This window comes from Aphelocoma coerulescens, chromosome 11, assembly GCF_041296385.1.
Source record: "Aphelocoma coerulescens isolate FSJ_1873_10779 chromosome 11, UR_Acoe_1.0, whole genome shotgun sequence".
NCBI lineage: Eukaryota > Metazoa > Chordata > Aves > Passeriformes > Corvidae > Aphelocoma > Aphelocoma coerulescens.
In genome coordinates this window covers 7,503,264-7,527,270 of record NC_091025.1, presented here as the reverse complement: position 1 = coordinate 7,527,270, position 24,007 = coordinate 7,503,264, and the positions used below count along the sequence as shown (strand labels likewise).

General features: G+C 51.1%; 1 protein-coding gene across 4 annotated transcripts in view; it reads left to right on the top strand.

Annotated features, from left to right (window-relative positions):
- The first annotated feature begins 10,207 nt into the window (after nt 1–10,207).
- Nucleotides 10,208–24,007, top strand: part of PLEKHG4 (pleckstrin homology and RhoGEF domain containing G4) — an 86,978-nt gene continuing 73,178 nt past the window's right edge. For all 4 annotated transcript variants that reach the window (XM_069026390.1, XM_069026389.1, XM_069026388.1 and 1 more), the window contains exon 1: nt 10,208–10,936. In XM_069026390.1, coding sequence (XP_068882491.1) covers nt 10,934–10,936 — 3 coding nt within the window. In that variant the 5' untranslated portion in view covers nt 10,208–10,933. The remainder of the gene's footprint in view (nt 10,937–24,007) is intronic.

The window sequence follows — 24,007 nt, the reverse complement described above, 5'->3', positions numbered from 1 at the left end:
TAAATGAAATGTGTGGCGGGTTAGTTGGAGAGGGAGGGAGAGTGCTGAGGACACTCTGGGGAGGTGGTCTGGTTTACATCAGACCACAGGTGATCCCGAGCTTGTGGGCAACCCAGGAAGAAGGTCTGGAAAGGCCACAGGGCACTGGTAGTGACCAAACTCTGCAGCAGCTGTGCTGTATCTGTGCTTTCCTCTGTCACAGCAATGTGGGGCAATCCCTGCCTGCACACAAGCTTTGCCTCCTGGAGCCCAGCTAAGCCCACGTTGTTCAAGTTGGAGAGCCATTTAAAGTGTTGCTTTGGCTACTGGGCTGGCTGAGGAGAAGTTGGCTTCTGGCTGTGCACCCACCTGGGGCCTTGCTGTGTGTGGCTCCCTGGCAGTTTTGGGTCTCTGAGGCTTTCACAGGCAGCTGGATGAGTTGTGGTCTCAGAGCTGCCCCAAGAGCCTTCCTGTAGGCATGGCTGGCGCTGAGACCATGTGAGTATCACTTGTGCAGCAGTTACCCCTTCCAGATTTCTCCTGGACATTTGGGTCATGCCTGCTCTCTCAGAAAACTCAGCCTCCCAAGGGCCAGCATATTCTCTTCTCTACCACGTATGTGCGTGTAGATACACCTATTTTCACGAGACATCCCTACCCTCTTCTATTTATGGAGAAAGCTGGCAAAAGCTTCAGAAAGGTACCCCAGAAAGACAGAAAATGAAATAAAAAAGAAACAACTATGAAGGCTCATAAGTTTTCCCATATTGTGGTGTGGGGCTGGCTGATGGGAACCGGCCGGTGGAGGAGCACCAGCCACATGCGCTGGGATGGAAGGGCTGTGGAGCAAGCAGGTGGGACAGGTTGCTGCCGGGCAGTTAATCCGTGATCCCTGCTAGACTCACTCCGATCTTTGCTTTATTCTGCTAGGGAATAGATAGAACTGTTATAAATATTTAACTTTTTTTTTTTTTTTTCCTTAGTAAAAATAGCTTTAGAAGCAAACAGGAAATTACAGACTGAGGAGTGCAATGAAGAGGGGAAAAAGTCAGGCAGTTACCTCTCTGTGCTTGGATTTGTCTATAAATACAGCTCCCGTGGGGTGTCGTTTGCCCAAAGGCAACCAAACCGCCCCCAGACGGGTGGGGGACGGGGGTGCAGGGGAGCATGTTCCCTCCGGCGAGGGTCGGAGGGGGCCCGGCGCTGGCTGCTACCGAGCGCGGCGGGAGGAGCGGCGCGCTGCCCAGCGCCGCCGGCAGGTGTCGCCCTCGCCGAGGCCTCGGCCCGGCCCCCCCGCCAAGATGGCGGCCGCGCCCCCTCAGGGAGCCCCCGGCGGGGCGGAGCGCGGCTCAGAGGACCCGGGGGTTCCATGACGGGACATTTTTTAAGGGAAAAGACAATATACATGTGGTAGTTTCAGGTCTCCTTTGGTGTGCCAGCCCAAGCTGCTGCCCAGCTCCCTCCCGCTCTCCTGATGGCGGGTGCGATGTGCAGGTTCAGTCATCAGCTCACGTTCTTTCTCAGACACCTTCATCTCCCCCAGCAGCAAACGCTGGCAGGGGCTGCAAAACATGACCCAAAACCAAAGCAGGGGCTGCAAAACATGACCCAAAACCAAAGGCTTTTTTTTCTGTGACAGTGGTGAGACGCTGGAACATGTTGCCTAGGGGGGTTGTAGTTGTCCCAACCCTGGAAGTGTTCAAAGCTAGATTGGATAAAGCCTTGAGCACTCTGGTCTAGTGGGAGGTGTCCCTGCCCATGGCAAGAGGGGTTAGGACAGAATGATCTTTAGCGTCCATTCCAACTTCTTAACATTGTACGCATAAAGAAAAAAAAGCAGCAAAGCACACACATTTGGACCCGTGTGTTTCCGTGGTGGGGAGGAAGCTCTTGACCTGCTTGTCCCTCCTCCCTCAGCTCCTCCAAAGGCTCATGGCCCCAGTCTAACAGTCCTGTACGAACCCCAGAAGGGTCTAAGCCTCCTTGAACCTTCCCATGGCTGCTCGCTAGCTGGCCTTACCCTGTCTCGGTTTGGGAGCAGAGATCCTCTCTGCAGGGAGGAAGAGAGCAGCAACATTATGGAAGAAGTGCAAGTGAGAGGGAGAGAGGACAGATTGGTGACAGGAGGCAGGAGCCCTCCACCCTGCCCGTCTGAAGGGGAAGCTGCTCATCTCCTTCAGGAGACACATTGTTATTGCTGCTGATAGCATCGAATGACACTGTTTCCTGCCAGTGCTCTCCAGCCCTGGTGCCAGGGAGGGGAGGTGCCCACCCCAGCTGGAACTGGGCTCACAGCATGTCAGTCATGTGCTGCTTCCCAGTGCTTCCTCTACCTCCAGCTCACACTGGGAACAAAGGGTCCCTGGTACAGCAGCTATGATCCACATCACACCACCTCCTCACTGTGCCCTGTGTCCCACCTACTCTGTGTTCCTGCCTGGCATCCTTGCTGTAGGCATTCCCTGAGGTTCACTCCTCTAATTGCCAGCTGTGGATGTTCCATGGCAGACCGCTCCTATCCCTGTCAAACCAGCCCTTCCCAGTGGCATATAAGGAGCCTTCTCAGGGCTCTGGATCTGCAGTCAGCAGAGTTTGCTCTAGACTCCCCTGGGGGGAAGACCCTGACCCCAAACTGCTCTTTGCCCACTGCAGTGTGACTGAATGCCAGCCTGAAACCTTGCTGAGCTGCTGGAGGACTGAGATCCTTCCCCTTTGCTACCACCTGGGCCTGGCTAGAGGGGGACAAAGCAGGTCTCTTCTGTACCTGGGGAAACTGTCAGACCCTGAGCAGGTTGTCATTCCCCTATTGGAAATACCAGTCGCATTAAAGGTACTTTGAGAAGCACCTGGAGGACTCACAGCGGGACTGCTTGAGTTCAGTGGGCAGCACAGCCCAGCTGTGACAGGCAGCATGACAGCTGGTCCCAGGGAACGCCCATGCAACTCTATAAGGCACTGACTGGAGCTGGAGATGCATCTTGGGGCTATTGCTCTGCCCCAGGGAGTGCTGAGCTAACTTTGCTGCTTCTCTGCCTGCCTGCTCTGGAGGACTAAACTGCAGGCAGGTGAGAGCTTTCCTTCTCTCTGGAAACATTCTGCCATGGGAGAATGGTTTGCAAGAGCTGCTGGGATCTGCTGGGTAGAGGCTCTGCAAATGCTGGCTGTAAGTGTGGGGTTTGGGGGGTTGGAAGGACTGGATGGGAGCTTGGCAGAGTGGGCACCCAGGGGAATAGCAGTTCTGGGGGTCAAAGCTCCTGGATCAGAGTCCCTGACTCTTGCCCCAGGTAGGACCTGGGAGCTGGCCCTGGCTCTACAAACTGTGGAGCAGAGACTGCAGTGGTCAGAGTGGGGGTCCCTGTTCACCTGGTTAGAGCTGCCAGCCCTGTCTCCTGGAAGGGCATAGTTGGATTTAGGTTGGTTTTGGGGAGAGAAGGGATGGGCCTCCAGATCAGAAGTGTGTCCCAGCCCTTGTCTGGTAATGGTTGGTGCTTGGTGGCATCCTCCAAGGGACGTACCCACTTCTCTTGGTGTGGGCTGGGCAGGTGTCTTATGGGTGCTGGTTGCTCAGGCATGAGCTGGGCACACAGCAGGGACACAAGAGGGGGGCTCCTGGTGGTGTGGAGCCATGGAGGAGGGGGGTGTCTGTCTGTCATCACAACACTTACTCTGCCAAGCAGACCTGGAAAGAGGAGCAGGCCCTGGCAGCCGTGACTGAGGATGGAATTTGCAGTGGTGTGTGACCCTGTGTTCCACGACTCCCTTGTCTGTGGGAGAGGGGCCGGGGCAGGAAGGGTGTGGGTGCCCGCTGGCACGTCTAGCTCAGAGGTGAGCGTGCTGTCTCAGAGAGTACAGTAAACATGTGCTGTGGGGCTAAAAGGCATGCAACATCACTGCCAGGAGGAAAGGTAAACAGATGACTCTTCTGTGCCATTAAATACATGGGATCTGGAGAGAGATGGTTTTAGGTTGCTCTTCAGAAAAAGCTGACCTGTTCTTCTGTTCAGAGATTGTGGTGAGTTTTGAAGCAACAATTCTGAAACCACAGCTGGATTTCTAAGCCAAGAGCACTTTGTTCTCAGGGAAGGCAGGCAGTGCCTAAACTCTGGGGGAGACAGACAAGTAGCTCCTCTTTAACCATTTAAGCTCTCTTGATTCCACATTCACAGAGGCGTGTCCCTGCCTGGCTCTGTGTCCTACAGGCTCTTGGAGGGGGCGGGTTAGGATATTTTTTCCAGTATGGTCACATCCTGCCAACCAGTGCACCTACCTAGTACTCAAAGCACCAGAATGCTGAGACCCAGCACCCAAGAGGGGAGCCCACTGCAGTGGGGAAACACCTCAGGGTGTGGGTGCACTGGGATGGTGTCTGATTGGGCAGGCTGGGTTTCCATCCAAGCTCTGCTCCCAGCTGTGCTGGCTGCGTTCATGACTTCAAGGAGAAGTCTCTGGAGACTGTTGTAGAGGCATTAACCCAAGAGTGGTGTGCAGTGTGGCCACTTCATAAGGCCTGGGGGCACCTCTGTGTGTCCCCTCCCTGGCCCAAAGTTAAAGGAGCCCAAAGCTGCTCAGACTGAGATGGGTGTCTTGGGTGAGTGCGGAAGCAGGACTTTGTCCTGGGGACTCTGGCAGGGATTGATGGCAGCTGAGCCACAACCCGGGGCACTTGGGGATGCCTGGATCTAGTCTGACCAGCAAGTACTCTGCATGTATTGAGTCCAGCTGGCTTGTCTGGGAAGACACTGTGTGTCATCAAGCTGTGCCTTCATATCTGGGCAGAGGCTGTAAGGCTGATATTCCCCTTGCATTGCTTCTCTGTGGGACTGCACACTATGAGCTTGGACTTAGAGTCACGGAATGGTTTGGGTTGTAAGGGACCTCAGAATTCCAACCCCCCAGCCATGGTCAGGAATGCCACCCACTAGACCAGGTTGCTCAAAGCCCTGTCCAGCCTGGCCTTGAACACTTCCAGGGATGCGGCATCTACAGCTTTTCTGGGCAACCTGAGCCAGTGCCTCACCATCCTTTGAGTAAAGAACTTCTTCCTCATACCTAATCTAAATCTCTTCTCTTTTAGCTTAAAACCACTTCTCCTTGTCCTATCACTCTTTGCCTGCAGAAAAACTTCTCTCTCTTTTCTTTTTGTAAGCTTCCTTTAGGTACTGGAAAGGGGCTCTAAGATCTCTCCAAAGCCTTCACTGCTGCAGGCAGTTCTAATTCTCTCAGCCTGTCCTCATAGAAGAGGTGCTCCAGTCCTAGGATCATCTTTGTGGCCTCCTCTGGACCTGCTCTAACAGGTCTATGTCATTCCTGTGCTAAGGACCCCCCCAGACCTGGATGCAGTACTCCAAGGCAGGTCTCATGAGGGTAGAGGGGGAGAATCACCTCTCTCAGTATATCCTGCAGCCAGCCTGATGTGTGATTAAAAAAAAAAATTTATTCCTCTCTCTTCTTTCCCTTGAGGCACACGTGGGTATTTGAGCCCCCCAAGTGGGACAGTCCTGATTTCTGTCCCCACAAAATACCTCCTGTGAGGCTTCCTGATAGTTAACTGCAGGCCATGGTTGCACGTGGCACTGAACAACATCTTGAATTGACCTAGTAATTGAGTTGCTTCTGTTCCTTCAGATGGTGAGCGTGACCAGCTGTTATGTAGTCTCTCCTTCAGTCCTTCTGGGAAATCGCACCATGATTATATTTCTGGCTTAAGAAATTTTTTTCCCTAATCAGACTGGGCCTCACAAAGAGGTTGCCACTTAGTGGTAATTACTTGCTTTAGAAGCTGAATGTCTCCTGAGGATTGCAAATAGCGGATTATCAAATTAATTAGTTAAACCAAGATGTGCTTTTGTGAAGCCGAGACCTGCTTTACTTGGGATCTGAAATAAAGGTTTAAATGTTATTAAACTGTGTACAACCCATTCTTGTCTCCCTAGTGGGGAGAGAAAGTTAGTTCTTTCCTGAAGTGTAGTTGGTACAAAGGGCTGCTTACAGCTCTACTTGCTGCAGCACTTGCTGCCTTTCTTTCACAAACCCTATTTTGAGTAAAATCTATCACTGGTTTTAAGGCTTGTTCTGGATGGGGTCTAACACTGCTTCTTGGTGGCTTCCCTGTTTTTGTAGGCTGCTAAATGGAAGGAGTATAGGGTTGGAGTTGGACTTCAATGATCCTTGTGGATACCTTCCAAGTTAGGATATTCTATGGGGGCTCATGGGGGAGAGCTCGGTGGGATGGTAACACACCTTTCCTTTCAGGGCACAGCTTAATCCATTGGATATCTGCATTGGATATCTGTGGACATGGGAGCTGGTGGAGAACCCCGGCCTGGTGATGAGATGCCTGGAAGTAGATTCAGAGACATCCACTTATCAATGGGTTAGCAGGAGCCATAGATCCTGGAGTAGTGCTCTGACACAGCCCATTCCCAGGCTCACTGTTCCCTCAGAAGCCTCTGTGGCCGTAGGAGGTTCCCTATGTTGTGCCAAGGACTGCACCACTGATCACTCTAAGCTAACATGGAGCTCATGGAGGTATTTTCCTAAGAGCTGCTAGCCACAGTAATGTAATCATCCTGCTAACATCCATATTGCACAACTTCCCCTAGGTCAGGAGATGTCCTTATCTGGCATCTAAAACATCTGTCTTGTGTTGTTTCCAGCATAACTAAATCCTATTCATAAAAGAATTGAGCATTTCCTGATTTGCACAACTGAAAATAAGCAGAACTCTGCTAAGTGTTGGCTCAAAGGCAGAGGTCCATTCCCTGCCTCCTACCTCTGTCTGTGCTCTCTCCCAGCTCTAGGTTGTGGTACTGCTTTAGGCACTTGAGAAATACTGCAACTCCAGAAACCAGATGCAGGAAAGGAGAAAGAAAGCGAGGGGAAAGAGATGAGGGTCCGAAGTCAGAACCTCTGAAATTTTCAGAACAGTTGTACTGACCCCTCTTCCACCTCCTTTTCTTTCAACTCTGGCGAGGCCCCACAGCCTTCCTAATCTCAGTGTTTGCTGCCTTTTGCTATAATTCACCTCTGGGACAGTCTGTGTTTAGCAATAGTCAGCTGCTGCTGAAGGTGGGTACCAAAGCAGCTCCCTTGGTGTAAAATTGCCCCTCAGTCCATGCAAAGGACCTGGGTCTGCTGGATGGGAAGCTGGGGCACCTAGGTCTCTGCCAGCATGGATGACAGCAGCCTTTTGCAGTGACTTCAGCAATTAAACCAACCCTGAGGAACGCGCAGGCCTCGTGCAAGAGCGAGGAGCTGCCCCTGCGAAGAGACAGAGTGAGACTGTGCTGGGAACAAGCGCAGCATTGTTGTCAGCCTCAGTCAAGAGGGGCTTTTTAACACCCACTGAAGTGCTGGCTACAGCTGTCTCCCATGTGCTTGTGTGGGAAATGGATCTACAATGCAGAAGAGGGAAAGGCCACTTTGCAATTAAAAAAAAATGGAAACTATATTAGGATCCAGCCATGAGTAAACAGCAGTGCGATGTTCCCCTTAGCGCTGTGCCATGGCACAGGAAATCACGTCACTGCCTCCGACTGGGATGGGGGTGAGCTGAACTCAGGCTCTTCAGCCTGGAAATCTGTATGGGGGAAGGTGCTCCTGAGCTTTAAGTGCAGTGTAGAAAAGGGAGGAGGTGTGAGATTGGGCTCTAAGCTGCTCTTGTGTTTGACAGCCTCTATAAATGGTGCCGCCGATTTCCCTGCATCTTTCTGAGTGGTGCTGGCTTGAGAGCTTTCTTTTGTCATGGAAAATGGGATAGGAACAAGGCTCTGAGTACCCATGTGGTGCCTTCCTCATCTGTTTATGGGGATGCTGCAAGCTCCTACACCACTTTTTTCTTTCTGTGAGAAAAGTGTCACTTTTCTCTTTCTGGCCATCAAAGAGCTGGAATTAGGTGGCTTGACAGTGTCTTGCCTGCTAACTCAGAACTAAAAGAGATGACAACCTTGTGCTCCCAGGCCTGTGCAAGCCACCTGAAGGAGTGAGGAAAGCCAAAAGCTGCTCACCCTGGATCTGCTGCCAAAGGTCTGGGTGTAGGAAACTTCACCAGTTCAGTAACAGCATGGGAGCAGGTTCTCTGCTCCAACCCCTTCATCCCCATGGGCTCTGGGGATGTCCCAGCAATGGCTCTGCATTGCCCTTTGTGCTGCCTGGGGAGTACGTGACTGTTTCAAAGGTGAGGTATCTCTTGGCTTGTGCAGTAGCCCCTCTGAAGGAGCTTTGGCCTGCAACTGGAATAGCCTCAAAGAGCTCAGGCTTGGTACCCTGGCTGCTAACAGCCTTACTCTTTTGAGACTTCAGATGTCTACTTGGAGATGGGTCCCTCTGCAGACTCCAGGGTAGCTGCAGTGACCTGTTTGCTGGATAAAAATAGTTGTGTGCAAGGATGGGGCAACCACACATGGTATAATTTTTGGGGTTGTCCTGTGCAGAACAATGAATTGTATCTGATCACTGTGGGTCCCTCCCAGCTCAGGATTTCTCTATGATTCTACAATTTGGGTTAGCCCTGAGCAGCCATGGCCTCTTGAAAGGAAACCTACATGTAATACTGCAGTTGTAGAAACAGCAGGGACATTTCCATAAAACATTTGGATGTGAGAGGCATGTCGGATCTCTTCTACCTCCTTTTATTCTGTGATGGGGATACACCTCCAACAGAAATAGCCTGGTACTTCTGATAGCACAAAGCTTGTCATGGCCAGTCATGTGCGTGCTGCAGAGACATTGCTCTTGGTGCTCCCTCCTCTCTGGGAGTGGGCCAGTCCCTAGGGAAAGTCCCAGCACCTGCAGGAAGATATTACAAAGGTTAGCCAAATGTAGCCATGCTCATTGCCTGGGAGGTGTGCTGGGGGAATAGATGAAGGGCAAAGATGCTCTGCAAATGTAGCCTATGCAGACCCTGAAAGTTGTGGTCAGAGGCTCTGCTGGGGAAGTATGCCAGGCTCCTCATCCTCCTGATATGAATATGAGGGGGAAAGAAAGGCTCTCTTGCATCCACAGACAAGATATAAGATCTCAAATTAGTTGTTGCAGACGACAACTAGGTTGTGACTGTGCTGGGTTGTTAATACTTGTTCAGGTGGCAGGGATGCTCTCCTTCACCCAGTTTGGCATTAGCAGCTGCAGTCACCGGACATGGGCACTGCCTACAGAGGCAGTGCTGCTATGGGGAGAAGGTGACAGGCTGTTTGAGGTCATGGAGGAGCCTCTAACAGTACAGGCTGTTTGCAAGCCAAGTGCTGAACAGTGAGGCAGCTGCTCAGCTCTGGTCACTGTCACAGCCCCTTTTAGGAGGACATCTCTTTGGCTTAAGGAAAGCAAACTGCAACCCTGCAGGGACTGTCATCCAGCCTTGCTGCCAATAGGAAATGCAGCAGCACACCAAGCAGCTGGTGGATTGAATGGTTGGCTCAAACTCCCAGCTGCTGGTTAAGTCTGGAAACTTGTGATGAGGCCATCATATGCATGGGGTTTTAGGGCAAATTGTTGGCTGTCCTGTCTGGGAGAGGAATATCTGAAGGTGGTCTTGAGCTGGACTAGCTCACATGGCCTCTGCTGCTGGCCCTGTGGAACAGGGTTTGGGAAGGCTGTGGGACTCTGCCCCTTGAGCAAAGGCAGCAGAAATGTTGGTAGCAGTTGCTCCAGCTTCAGCAGGCAAGTACCCTTTGCTGTTCTACTTCTCCATGCAGGAGAAGGAGATGTCTTCCCTTCTGCTGTAGGTCCTCACATCCTGCCTGAGTCACCCTGTCTCTTAGGATGGATTGGTTTGTGTGACCTCTCCCACAAGTGGGGACAAACAAGTTCCAGCACTGTGAACTCCTTGATGGAGGGTCAGTCCCAACCGAGGCTGCTGAGACCATGCACTGCTCAGGCTGAGGAGGCAGTTTCTGGTCCCAGGCCCTGCATCTCGTGCCCAGGGCTCTAAGGTTTTGCCTGTGTGTCACTTCCCGCCCTGCTTCCCGTTACACAAAGCCTTTGTGTGTCAGCAGATCCTGGGATGCCCCGCGGCACCTGCCTCTCTCCTCTCTCTCCGCCTCTGTGGCTCTGCCCTTTCCCGTTGTCACTTCTGGAGGCCGCTGCCTGCCTGTTTGGTGACCTTCCCCACTGCTCGGGCAGTATTTTGGCCCCTGGCCATCTTAAACAATTAATGGAGGGGTGGAGAAACTTGCCGTGTTAAATTACTTCCTCCTTTGGGAGGGGGTGAGGTCTCCACATCTCTCGCCCGATCCCAATGCAGTTTGTTGCTGTTGCCTGAAGCGGTCACTGCTTTCTGTTTTCCTTCTGGAAATCAGAAAAACAGTATTTCAGAGCGATCTCCCTGTACTTCTCGGCATTTTACTTAACCTGCAGCGGTACTTCAGGATCTCGTGGAGTTGAGAAACTTCTCTGGACTTAGAGAAAAACAAGCCGAGAGGAGGCGAGGGGGGAGGATTTTGCTGGAAGCCTCTTTGGGAAGCTGGAGACCTTCTCGGGATGCCTGCCTTATTCTCCTCTAGCCGTTCTTTAGATCTTCCCGGCCGAAGGCAGCTCCCTGCCACGACGCGTCTGCATTAAGCAGGTCTGTGCGGCGGGCCAGGCGCTCTGAGGGACGCGGACAGCAGCGATGCCGTAAGGAGCAGCCCGGGAGCGCTTCTGGCTCTGCCGGTGTCCGTAAGGTCCCCGCAGGGCTGGGGGATGCGGCACCCTGCTCTCGCTATGCCCCTCTGCCGTCTAGCGCTGGAGTTGGCTGTCAGAGAAACCTTCGAGGTCCCCTGCTCAGCCCCGGTAGTGTCATGAGTTAGATTAGTTGGAGCTGTGCTGGGGGCGGTGAGGGCTTGGATTACAGTCCAGAACTCAAAGTGCTTCGGTGGTTCACGTCGGAGGGGAGAGGAGACGCCCCGTCGCACACATGGAGGAAAAAGAGAAAAAACGCTGTCTTTGGAAGTGAGGGGGAGTAAAGGAGGCCGGGAACATGGTAAGGAAATCTCTGCGAAGGGCTCTTGCCCTGGGCACGAGCAGGGCTGTGCGGGATGAAGCTGCTATCGGGGCAGCCCGCCCGGAGCCAGCGCACGGCGCTAATGCCCGGAGTGGGAAACAGCTCTTCTGGCATTTCCCGTTACTCGAGTGGCACACCGCACTCTTGGTGCCAGTCCTGGGCGGTGGTTGCAGGGACACGGACTTCTTGTTGGCACTGACCCCTGCGAGGTGCCTATCGGGGTACAGCGCTGGAACGAGAAGCTGGGATGGGTCAGTTCCGGCAGAGCCTTGTCTTTTGTGCTGCCTGGATGCTGGGCTCTCCTCCTGCCCTCACTCTTTGCCAATCCTGCTCTGTGGCTGTGGGCATTGCCCTCTTGCAGAGCCTTTTCTCCTGCCCAGGGTGGGCATCCAGAGAATCCCTGGAGCTGGGCACAGACCCTTCCTTTTCAGTGTCAAGTTCTGCACGTGGGGATCCTTGTTTGGAGAGGGGAAAGGACGGTGAGCCCAGTGGGCAGCAGAGCACCCAGACTCCCTGGGAGTGGCTGCAGGGCCATCCCCTGCCCAGCCACACTGGCACTGTCCTGCAAACAGAGGTGCCCAGCCCTGGGCTGTCAGCGGCTGGAGGGATTGCTGGCCCTGTGGTGACATCCCACTGAGCACCAGTCAGCTTTCGACGGTTTGCTCCTAGGCTCAGGCTGAGATCCATGTACCCAGAAGCCCCAAATCTCCTGGAGGTGTCCTGGGCCACCTCCCCACAGCAAAGGGAACAAAGTCCATGAGGGGGACAAACAGCTTGCATTGCTGCTGTGCCTGGCAGTGACTTGCTCTTTCTTAAAAGTTCAGCTTCTGAGCCTGGAGAAACCTGGCTTTAATTGAAGGATGAATTGACCAACTTCTGGCTTCTGCAAGTTGAGCTAAGTTTATAGACCCATGTCTTTTTCCTTTGCCACCCTCCAGCTCCTCTGCAGAGAATCCTGTGGGGCTCTTTACCCTCATGTGCCTGTCAGAGCTATGGTATACTCTCCTCTGCCATCCTTCTGTGGAGGCCTACAGGCATCTCACTTCTCCACCCCAGTCAGAAGACCTCTTTCCCTCTCCCCATGCCTAGTGTGTTCCCAGCAATTTTTGGTCTATGCAGTTTATATTATGAAGTTGAAATTGAAGGAGGGTACTGTTTGGGCTTGTGTAGGGTTGGTGCCATCCCTTGTAGTCCCATGGGCTGCATTTTGCCATATGGGCTGGAGCAGTGCTTGTGAAACTCTGCCCTGGGAGGCCTGAGGCAGAGACTGGCTGCTGCTACACTGCTCCTTCAAGTCGGAGGTGTCTTTCTGATTCCCAAGTGCTTCAGCCCCAGTTCAGGTCCTCCTTGATGTTTTAATGTGTGATGCAAAAGCTGTCAAGCCAGGGGCCTTTGTGTGGAGCAGTCCAGATGGTTGGGCATTCAAGGACCACGTATCACTGCTGAGGAGGGATCGTGTGCCTCTCATGTGCTGAGTGCAGCTGGAAGGAATAGGAACCAGAGGCCAAGCTGCACCAGACTCAGCAATGAGTGCAGGCCACATTGTGGACACCTCTGGTCCATGGCAGGTGTCTGTTCTCAATGTTATGGTAGACCAAGCTGCATTTTGGGAGGTGCATTTCTGTGCACCTGTAAATTGTGATAGTAGCTCCAAGCTCTTCTGATGAACTTGAGTTTTTTGTGTCCTGGTAAATCAAGCAAACCCTGCAGGCAAAAGATTTGGATCTCAGTGAATGTGTGTCAGTCTGCTGGCTTGCAGGAGACCTTCCATGGCCTCCAGCAGTCTGCAGGACTCTTGGAGACTTGGCTCCTGATGGATGTCTGGCAAGGCACAACTGCTGGCTGTCCCGCTCTGTGTGAGGCAAGTGATTCCTCTTCACGGGGTTTCAGTGTTAGAGCTGATGTGTGTATGGGTACGTAGGGTTGTGGCAGCTGGGAGATGCCCAAAGCACCAAACGGGTGAGACATATTGGGCCAAAGGAGCCCACCTCCACTAGAAGTGACTTCTGCAGCTGCAGAAACGCCATGGTGAGAGCAAGGCAGGAGCCTGGCTGGGCTCTATCTTGCTCACCCATCATGGCTTTTATGACTTGGGATCTATCTTCATTCCCTGGTATTCCCAGGATTCACCTTTCCTGGTGCTTCCTGCAGAGAAGCTCTGGTGGCACCTCTATGCTGGTAGGAGAGAGGATGGGTTTCAGCAGAAAATAGGGTCTTTTATTCTCCAGTTATGTCTTCTCCCAGGGTGGGAAGGAAATGAGTCTGGGAATCACAAAGAGCTTTAAGCATTGGGGATCTTCTTTCTTTATTTCTGTGCCAAAACCATGAGCAAGATGTTGGAACACAGACAAAGTCCAGAGACATAATCCTGAGCACATGGAAGCAGTTTGAAAGCACCTCCTCTGGGGTAACAAGGTTGACAACTTGCATTTTGCCTAGCCTCTTTTTAAAAGTACTGGGCAGGTGAACATGTTGTTCATTGTAACAATAAAAATAATGGCTAAATGCAAGTGACAGGCCAGCTGCATCCAGGTATCTCCACACAGGAATTGCCAAATGTATTCTAGTACCACATGGGAATGCAAGACAGCAGATGCTTAGGGTGAGACAACGCAGGTGTCCAAGGAGGACTCTATGCTGAGTGTCAGCACTAATTTTCTGAAAACCAGCATCTTGTAGCATAACCCCCCCTGGCAGTGCTGCTGGCCACCTACCCCTGTGGGCAGTTGGCTCTGAGGGCATACCTTGCTAGCAGAAGAGATCATAACATGAGAGCCTTGTCAGCATTTTGTGGCTGGTCACTTCAGACAAGATAGCCAGCATGTCTGCCTCTAAATTCTAGAGCACAGGCACAGTACTCAGCTCACAGAGCCTCATTTTCTAGTTGCATCTCAAATGTAACCCTGTCTGCAACCAATCTGTGTAAAACCTGAACCATCCTACAGGCTGTGCACAGCCTTAACCTGAGCATTGGTGCTGAGTGTGGGTGGAAGTCACATCACAGGGGCTAGAGGCTTCTTTAGCACTCAAGTGTTGAAAAAATCTCTGTTGAAACAATCAAGGTGTCTTCTGCAGAAAGTATAAACTGAACCCACCTGTAGGCACTCGTACCAGAGCACTTTTTGTTCCTGTTCTTGGCTGTCTATGCATGATGGAACCCCCTGTTCCAGTCCTGCAGAGATCAGTGTAGCCAAGGTCTGAAAAAGTGAGTAGTAGCACCCGGACCAGGTATGTTGCTGACTGAAGAGCAGTAAAAAGCAAGGAGAGCTTGCCAGGGTAAAGCTGCCCACTTCTGGCCATGGGATGCTCTGTGGTTTTTGCACCACTCATAGCTGGTTTGCAGCTCAGAGAAGTGAGTGGACATGCTCTTGTTGATTCTGAAGGTTAGACCATGCTAATACCTCTCTGCCACACCAAGTGCTTCATCTCTGTTGGCTGGCTTAGTCTTTCATTAAAATATTACCAAAAAAGGGGGCCTTTCTTGTGGTAAGTGCTGGTTTCATATGTATCCTATTTTTTGCATCACTGGACACCAAGCTGAAACTTCCAAGATCAAAGCAGCACAGAATAAATCTGAAAGTCTTTCTGTCTGCTCAGATTTGCCATCCTGCTATCTGCCTGGGAAGCCCAGGATGAACCCTTGCCTCAGCTGGTGCAACCAGCCACTGATTTGAATGGAATCAAATGGCTCAGCTAAAGAGAAGACTTGCATGTGCTCCTCCTGGACATTGGTGGATGTGGTAGTCTCTGTGGGGCATTATGGTCACCTGCAATGGGGCACCCTGCTGTGGCCGGATGGTGGTTTGCATGCTGTAGAGAAGGAAAGCTGCTGGAGTTCTGGTGACCTTAGCTAGGTGTCCACCTTGAGCTTTGCAGCCTGCTTTAGGTGTGGCGGAGGCTTCCTGAGCAGGTTCCTTCAGGAGGATACCTTCCCTGAGGCTGCTTGTCAAATCTCAGTGCCTCCCAACAAAACCCCAGCGTTGCTGAGCCTTGAACATGGTTAAAGGACGTGGGTTATTTGCTGTCTGTTGTCATCTTGCTGAATACATTTACCTTTTGAACAAGGTCCCTCTCATATGCTCAGGAGGCTGGTATGCAGACCCGTTAATGGATCAAGGGGAAAAATGCCTGTGGATGTATTCTCCTTTGTGTTTGGGCTTATAACCACCCACGTTTTGGCATACGTCCCTTCTGTGCACAAAGATCTTTTAGAAATTGCTAGTTAAATCTCCACCCTCCTTTGATATGTATGGAAATAATGGGACACGTGAGACTGTTTTCTGTTTGGAAAAAAAGATTTATAAAGGGAGTAGCTTTAAAAGCCTGTGTTCACCCCTTTCTAACTCGGGAGTTTAATGAAAGAAATGCCCTGAATTTATGACTGATTTACTTAGCTTTCTGGGAAGCATGCATTTAGTGCTGTATCCAAATACAGGGGAAATGTTTTCATCTGAATCTGTCCCAGGTTTGCTGCTTAGGGGCAGGAGGAGAACTTGAGCACACATGTGTCTGTTCCCCAGTGAGCTCAGAGAGTCTTGGAACAAATCTTGGTCCCTCTGACCAAGAACACTTCTCCCTTCTTCAGCACAGACTGATGCTTCTTGGAGTGGCCATGGCTGAGCTGGCATAGCCATGGATATATCTGAGCTACCTGCTCTGTCCTTCTGGCTCATCCTTCCTCACAGCCTCTTCCTAAGAGACATCTGATCACTGCTGCTGGATGCTTTCTCCTATCAATGGTGTGCAGGGATGTGCTCCTCCAATGAAGGTCCTTCTGCACTTACTGTTTTCTCATGCACTCAGCCATCCCCTCCTGGAATTTCATCTCTGCTTCAGAGCAGTTTCTGTCCCCCTCTGACATAGCAGGACTTGTATTTCATGAGCACATGGTAACACAGTGTGTTTAAGGCCAAAAGGAACTATGGCTCATCTGTTATGGGATATTGGGACCATAGAGTGTTACCTAGTCCCATATGGAGCTCTTTAACTAAAACTGGATCATTTTTATGTGGCATCCACTCTCAATTATGGAGGTTGCAAAACATGGAGAATCCACCAGCCCCTATGGGAATCTGTCCAGCAGCTCGTGCACCTTGCAAAGGGAAGGAGTGAGATCTGAACGTGAGTCCAGAATGTATGTATGCAACACTGGCACAGAACGAATAATCTAAATACTGACCCCATGAAGATCGTTTTTGGCACTCATCAGCTGGCCTGATGAAGGATTATCATTTTCTTTTTGAGCACAGGCGGCTGCCCATCTGCTGTAAGATGCCCCCAGATGGGTGTCTGAACACAAGGGGTTGGCTGTGGCCTAATGCCTCTGACTAAAAGGTGTTAAAATGAGCTGACCTGTTTGGTGAAGAATTTACTTAGTGTATTTTATAGCTGGCTGGTATAAAGAAATCTTTCATCTGCCTGGAGTGCCCTACTAGCTGGTAACCATTAGACAGAAATGAGAAAGCGCACAACATGCTGCTGCTTGGGTTGGTTTGCCAGATGGATGCCAATACCTGAAGTTGAGAGCAGAGCAAATGCTGTCACTAATAATACAGTGAATGAGCTCAAGCAATTTCTTTTGCTGGATAGCAGAGAGAAAGGTTTTTAGTGCATTTGCAGAAAGAGCCCTATAAAGAAAGGGAGTCGGCTGCAATGTCTCAGGACTTGTCTTGTATAGAAGTGGCCTGTGAAATTCTTGGCTCTGTCTGTGATATCTAACAGGATTTAGCAAGCCTTGTCTGAGCCTGTTGTAGGAAAATGACATTTGGAATGTGGAGGTCCTTGGCTGGACTGTGGCATATGGTGCCACAGCCAGAGTGTCGGTGCCCAAGGCAGGGCAGCCTGTGCAGTCTGGCAGCGGGAGTGAAGAGGCGAGCTCCAGGCAGTCTCGAGGAGGTGAGAAGGTGCACATGGGCAACAATGGGCAATGAAACGATGGCTGCCAGTGCTCGGGCTCTTCTAGCATGAGTCTGTTGCTGGGAAGGTTGTTCTAAAAGTACCCAAAGCTTTGCATCACATGGAGTACAATCTGGTTAATTAATTGCATTATTAGAGCTATGCCAGTGATATTTTAAAAAAAAAAAATCTGTGCTTAGACAGTTATTTCAGATTAAGGACTTAATCCCTTGATTAAACTAAAACAGATTAAGCTGGTGTCCAGCTGTAGGATGATGTTTTAAACACAACTCTTCTCATCCTCTTGCAGGGCCTTGCTTCAGCTGGAAGATGTCTAAGGACAGGGCTTTGATCTGTTCACTCAGCTGCCCTTTAAACACCTATATCATCTCCTTGATCTATTTCTAGTAGAAAGTAACTGGTCTTTGAGAGCAGGGCTCATGTGTTGCTATGGATAAAACCTACCTCCTGCTCAGTGCATTGAGAACTCGTTTGGGAGCAAGACATGTCCCTGTGAGGAAATGCTTATTTCCATTTCCCAGTTCTTCTTCTCTCTGACTAAAAGACAACTTTTTTGGATTGTGGGTCACTCCCACTTTGGTCCCTTTAATCTTCAGCAGTTGTCAGCAGCTCTTCTGATGTGCTGGATGTTGCACAGACAAAGGAGAAAGTTACAAGCTCTCTTCCAGAAAAGCTGGAGTACAAAAACCTGAAGGGTAGAGGGGAGTAAGGTGAATTAGGGGGAAGGTGCTGTATTAGGCCCAAGTAAATAGGGGTCTTGTGAGCTGGGGAGCAGGCTTGGGTGACCAGTCATGTTCCATATGATAATGCCTGTGTTGGGCCACCTGCAGTGTGGTGCAGAGCCAGGGATGTACCTGAACTAGGCTGCCTCTGCTGCCTGCTATTCCCTGCCTTTTGCTCCAGTGTAAGGACAGCATTGCTGTAGCCGTGCACTCCAAAGCTCAAAGCTCACAGGAGGTCATGCTTCACTTTCAAATCAACCTGAGGTGTCCCTCTTGAGTGAAAACAAACCAAGTCTGAGCTTGGGGAGATCACCCAGCTTTGGGCCTGCCTTTCCCCAGCTGCGCACGCCCAGACCTACAGCATGCGCAGAACAGGGACCTCGGAGCTGAAAAGCAAATACATCATTTTCCCCTTTGTTTAATTAAATGAAAGATCATGAGTTAATCGCTTCCAAGCGCTTGTTTTCCTGCAGTGCCTGGAATGATAATCCTGTGTGCTGCCCAGTAGGAGCTGCTTTGGCTGCCGCAACCGCGTCAACACGGAGTAGGGCTGGGAGAACAGAGGGAGGCATCTGGAAATGATTCTCTCAGCTCTGTCTGCAGAGCACCACTCCCTGTAAAGCTGTAGGAGCTGGTTTATCCACAGGCTGTGGAGCAGTCCTGCCTGCCCCAGTGACAGGGGAGCTGAGCTAGGCTACAGCCATGCCCCCTCTGCAAGGGATGCCATGGCAGCATGCAGAAAGCAGCTTTTGGAGGTACAGCCCTTCAGCAAAGCTGGCCTGGGTGAAGCTGTAAACATGTGCCTCCCAAGTGGAACTGGGTGCTGTGCTTTTCTCCCTGGAAAGCCTAAAACAATAGCCCAAAGAGCAGGTAGAGCTGTTCTTGGTTATCTCACAGGAAGGTGGTGTAATTACAGGAGTGGGAATGCCTACCTTTACAGCTGCACCACTTAATAATACATTATTTTATCCAGAGGAAGGCAGGGTGCCGAAGGCAGGCGCCCTTTTCTCAGCCTCCCCCTGAGCCTCAGAGCGAGCAGCAGAGGGGGGAGCTGGCACTTGCTCTGGGAAGATTTTTCTCTCTTGAACTCATTGCCGCTGTGATTAGAACAGCTCAGGAAATGGGGCTGGGAGGGTTCTCCTCTCTGCAGCAATGGAGTGGGAAATCTCAAATTTTGTCAGAAAAAACAAGCCTTGTTTTTAGCCAAAGACCTTTCTGAACACAGAAATGTCTCTTTTATTTAAAGGCAAAGCAGCCTGTCTTTCAGCTTTGTGTCAGAAAGTGGGAAGGCTTCATGGAAAGCCCAGAGGTCTGTTTTTACTGGAAATGAGGTTTCTCACGTCAGCTGAGAGCTGAGCAGCCCCAGCCAAGCGGTGCAGCACAGCAGCCTTTGCTGGCGGCAGGACCAGCTAACCCAGCCCTGCTCAGTGCCTGCTGTGAGCTCCTTTTCCCCCAGTCCCAAAGCTGGCTGGGAGCCATGGGCAGGCACTGTGTTGTGCTGCTTGGAGCTCTGCCTCTCCCCAGTTTTGCTGTTATTTCTACTTTCCAGTCTGGGGTGTGGGAGGGTTGGGTCATTTCTTCCCCTCACCTTTGCGCACTCTAGTCTCTCCTCTCCCACCTTCGCACTGTGTCTTGGCACCTGGGCAAGAGGGGAGAAAGTGGGTGCGTGCAGGACTTGGCCAGGCTCCTGGCAGCCGGCAGAAGAAGGGCAAAGTTGCGGGAGCTCCTGGCAAGGCCTCCCTGCTGAGCGGGAGCCGAGACGCCCGATGACTCAGAGCTGGGTGTACCACGGGCACCACTCGCTGCGCTCGCAGCCTCGCCGGGCTCTGCTCCACTGCCCAGCTATGCTCCTTGCTCTGCCAAGCCACGGCAAGCTCTGGATTTAACTGGGGCACTTTGGGACATGTAGTTTCATTCTTTGGCAGCTCAAATGAGGGTGTAGGTTTCTGAGCGCAGAGCTGTAGGTTCTTTAGCTAGATTCCTGTTGCAAGATGAATCCTCAGCGTGCTACATGGGCCAGTCCAGCCTGCTGGAAAGGAGCATTGTCTGCCATAAGTCATGGGTTAGTCAAACTGTTAGTCTGGTCTCACCAAAACAATCTTTTTTAGTAGTCTGCAGACAGCATTTGTGCTGTCAGCAGGGAAGATCTGTGCCTCTTCATGTTCATCTTGACCAAGACTCAATACTTTGTAGGCAAAATGAGCAAAGTGCTTGGATGAGTTGTAGGGAAAATGCTGCCAAGGCCTGTGGTCCCAGGTGGGTCCAGCAGCATTGCAGCCCTCCCCTGCACTGACTTATATTTTCCTGAGCCACTTGGGTCGCTGTCTCCTGCTTGAAGAGCACCAGTATTCTGATGCTGTGTGAAGTGTGTGTGTAGCCCTGGGGATGATCTCTCTGCTCCACAGGCAGGCTGACTTCTTGTTCTCCAAACTTGTAGGAGGTTCTCCAGGGCTCAGACTTAATTGGTAAGCAGTAGGTCCCAAAGAGGAAGAAGTTCAGTCCTGCGTCAGAAAGAAATGTAGAATGACAGGAGTTCCCAGTGGCTGGCGCTGCTATGTTGCTCTCTTCATGCCCACAAAGGTAGGCAGAAAATTCAGTGAGTGCACCTAGAAAAGCCCAAGAAGCTCTAGATGCCTCATGACAGGCTCCTCTCCCATCCTGCAGTGTCTGCTTGCACCAGGAGAAGTAGATGTGTCCCCTGAGCAGGGTTGCAACAGCTGCTGGGCTCCTCTTCTGCCCAGGCATTTGCAGCCTCATTTCTGACTGACTCCTGGTTCTTGGTGCAGTTTGTGATGGAGTGGGGCCCTAAGGGCTGAGCAGCAGAACTTTGCCACAGCAGTCTCTATTGTTCTACTTGTCACAGCATCCGTGACTCCTGTGATATGCAGGGGAGGGAGGGCAGCCCACCCACCCCAGTGCTCGGCTGGGTCACCACAACAAGACCCAAGCCCTCTGCCAGCTGTGAAGTTCTCCTGGGTTCTCACTGCTCCTCTGGCCTCCTGGGAGGGACCATGCTAGGTTGTTCCTGTCACACAGCTCAGCCTATGGAGCCCATCCCATCCCCATGTGGTGCTTTCCTCTTCCCTCCCTGTGCTCCAGCCCCTGCACCAGCAGCTGGCTCCCAGCTGAGCAGCAGTGAAAGCCAGTTTGGCCGGACGTGACCTTAACCTGGGCTTTATTTAGCGCCTTGATTTATAGAGGAGTTATTTTAAAAGCATGTTTCTCTTTTGGGAGGTGTGGTGGCAGTGAGCTGGAGTTTATAGGTCCTCCCATGCTATTGACAAAGAATCATTTGAATCCCAAGGCTCCTTTTGCTTGGGGAGATGCTCTCTGGCTTGCTTGGAAAGTGCTCCTGTTGGTGTTTGTGCCCAGTGGCTGAAAAGGAGCACATGTCCAGGACCTTTCCTGTGAGAGGGATGTGACAACAGTGTTGGAGGCAGGGAAACTTGAAATTTGCAGTCCCTGAAGGAGGCCGTTTTTTTCAGGAAACTCCTGTGTCAGGCCCTGCCAGCTCTTGGGGGCCACTGTGGGGTGGTTGTAGTGGAAGGGTGCTGGGGCAGGAGTGCCCCCTCTTGTGGATCTTTGTTAGGTTTAGCTCATTCTCCTGCTCTCCAGATGCTGTTCACTCATCCTGGGTCACAGAAGTTTCTCCTCGTGCCTGCTGGAGGTTACACCGCCTGTTTGAGATAAGGGATGGAACCTCTGAACAAGTTGCCCAGAGACCGTGGAGTCTCCTTCTCTAGAGATATTCAAAAGCTGTCTGGAGTAACATGCTCTAGGGGAGCCTGCAGGGGTCTAGGGGGCTCCTAGCATGGTCTAGGGGACCCTAGAGCAGGGAGGTTGGACTACATGACCTCCAGTGGTCCCTTCCAACCTTACTCATTCTATGATTCCATGATGTTGTTTGTAGGTGAGATGGGCTCTAGACTTCAGGTTTATCAGCCTCAGGACCACAGGGCACTATCCCCTTCTCTGCTTTATATGAGTTCTCTGTGCCTGCAAACCCTGTCTCCTCCATGTGCATGGCAGCCGGCCCTGCCTGCAGATGTGTGAGGCTGCCCATCTGTGCTCTGGCATTCCACAGCAGGACCATGAGGCCTCTTGCAGTCCTGGCTGAGGTGCTTTCCTCCAGCCCCTCTGCAATCTGAGAAGTTAATTAGTGCGAATAAGCAACCCTGTTCCTAGGATTGTGAGCTGGGTTGACGAGTCCCTTATTGAAGGAGAATCTGTCGCTGTTGGAGGCTCCAAGCTCTGCCATATTCTACCTTCTGCCATGTTTCACCCTCCATCCAGACAGGAGCTATCCCTGCGTGACCATCCTGCATGGGAGCACAGAAAAGCAGCGTCACCTCCACATTCCTCTGTGGCACACAGAGGCTGCATCCGTCCTTGTTCTGTAGCCTCCCAAGGATGCTGGTGCTACAATCCCATGTAGCACAGTGGGATGTGGGAATCTACTTCCTATTTGGGGCTTTTTCTGTAGATTTAGCCGAGATTGGTGCAAACATCTCTTTCTACCAAAAGATAGTGGTTGAAACCGCCTCTCTATCCCTTAGAAACCTACACAGCTATCATGGCTTTGTGGTACAGTCTAGCCAGAGGGAGATAAAGCCTCTGTGCTCTGGAGTGCAGTTAGCACTGCCCTCTGCAATGGTTACAGGCCATGGTTATTCTGTATTTTACTAAAGGAAGGATAATGTACGACCTGGTTTATTTTAACCATATAAAAGATTTTTGATTTGGTGCCAATGTTAATAATTGTTTTGTGAAGGCTAAGGCAGCAGGAATGGTGTGAGAACCTTAGAGCGATGCACTGACTCGTGCAAATATTTTGACTTCTTTGTTTTATTTGCAAATTTAACAGATTTATTTTTGGGAGGGATTGATATCTGAAAGAATTTTGCTCAAGCAGGGCATGGGGACAGAAGATGGCACAGAACCAACTCCTGCTGGTTTTGACTGATATTTTGAACTTGAGGGCTGTGGAGGGTCAGACGGAGATTGTTGTCAAATGCTGCCAGCAGCAATGCTACAGTGACAGTGCCCAAGCAGGTGACTGGTGGGGTGGGAGAGCATCTGTGTGAAGGCCACTTTTGTCTGACTAGGTCACAGGCACTTGCTGGGGCAGGTTGGTGTCAACAGAGGTTATTATTCTTCTGAATGGAAAGTAAATTGTTTAAAACAGCCTTCTTCTCCTATTTTGAATTGGGGTTAAATGCTCATCCCTAGAATTCAGCACTTGGTAGTATGCACATAGGGCTACTGCTTTTGGAATTCTTGGGTTAAGAATATTGGATTAAGAATTCCAACTCAGGATAATCTATGATTCCATGAGTATGAAAAATAGCTCCTTAACCTCTGTTTATCTGGTTGCATTGGCCTTGAGGAGTATTGCAGGAAGCAGCTAGTCTCTCAGAAAAGGTGTGGACACTTTAGGGGCCTGCTGCCATCTGGCCTTGCTTGTTGCTGACATCAGGAGAAACAGCAGAAAAGGTAAGGAAGCAGTACTGTCCCACAGGCAGCGTATGGTTTGCCTGTCACCAGAGTTCTGCCAGCTCATTGCAGGCAGGGATTGTGGAGGCATCACCTGGGCGTCCTTCCCTCTCCCGTGCCGTCCCCCAGGCTGTCCTACAAGGTGGCTTTACAGAGCAGGGAGCTTATATTGTGCTTAAAACACCCAACCCTCTAAAGGAGGAACTTGGAGATTGTTAAACTGCGAGAGATGGAAAGGCTTGTGTGAGGAGCATCATTTCTGCTGGGCTGCAGGTCAGTTCAGGCTTGCTCTGAGATTGTTGAACTTTCTCAGGCCAGTGGAGGCATCTGCAGTGATGTGCTGCCATGAAGTGGAAGCAGTGAAATGGTTTGTCTCCTCCTGATCCCCTTGTTCTACTATTCCCGGGTTGTGCCATAAGCTGTTGTGGCACTGCTTTGTTTAACTTCCTCTCCCAGTTTTGCCATGGGACTGAAGTGTATACAGGACAACTGTATGTCCATGCAGTTGTTCCTGTTCTACAGGAGGCTGTAGGGCTTCTGGGCCAGCAGCTGAAGTGCTTTTCTTGTTTCTAGTGAAAGGAGGTGAATTTAGATCAGATGAGGATCTGGCCAGACACTTAAGTAAACTTTCATTTGGTTTTGTAGCAAAACTTATTCCCACTGGCTGTAAGTTAGCCGAAGGGATCCCCTCCAAAACAGAAAAGAAAGGAGGGATCCTGATCCTCTCTCCAGATATGTACAGCTTTGTATTTTTTTTATTGTTACTTTTTGGCAAGCTCTCTTGATTTACACCCATGCAATAACTCAGAATTTGGCCTCCAGCACTGGAATTGGTCCTGACATTCTGGGCAGGCTCTGGCTAGCAGGTTCTCCCAAATGAAGGTGGATGCAGGGAACCCACTGCTTCTGATCCCCCTGA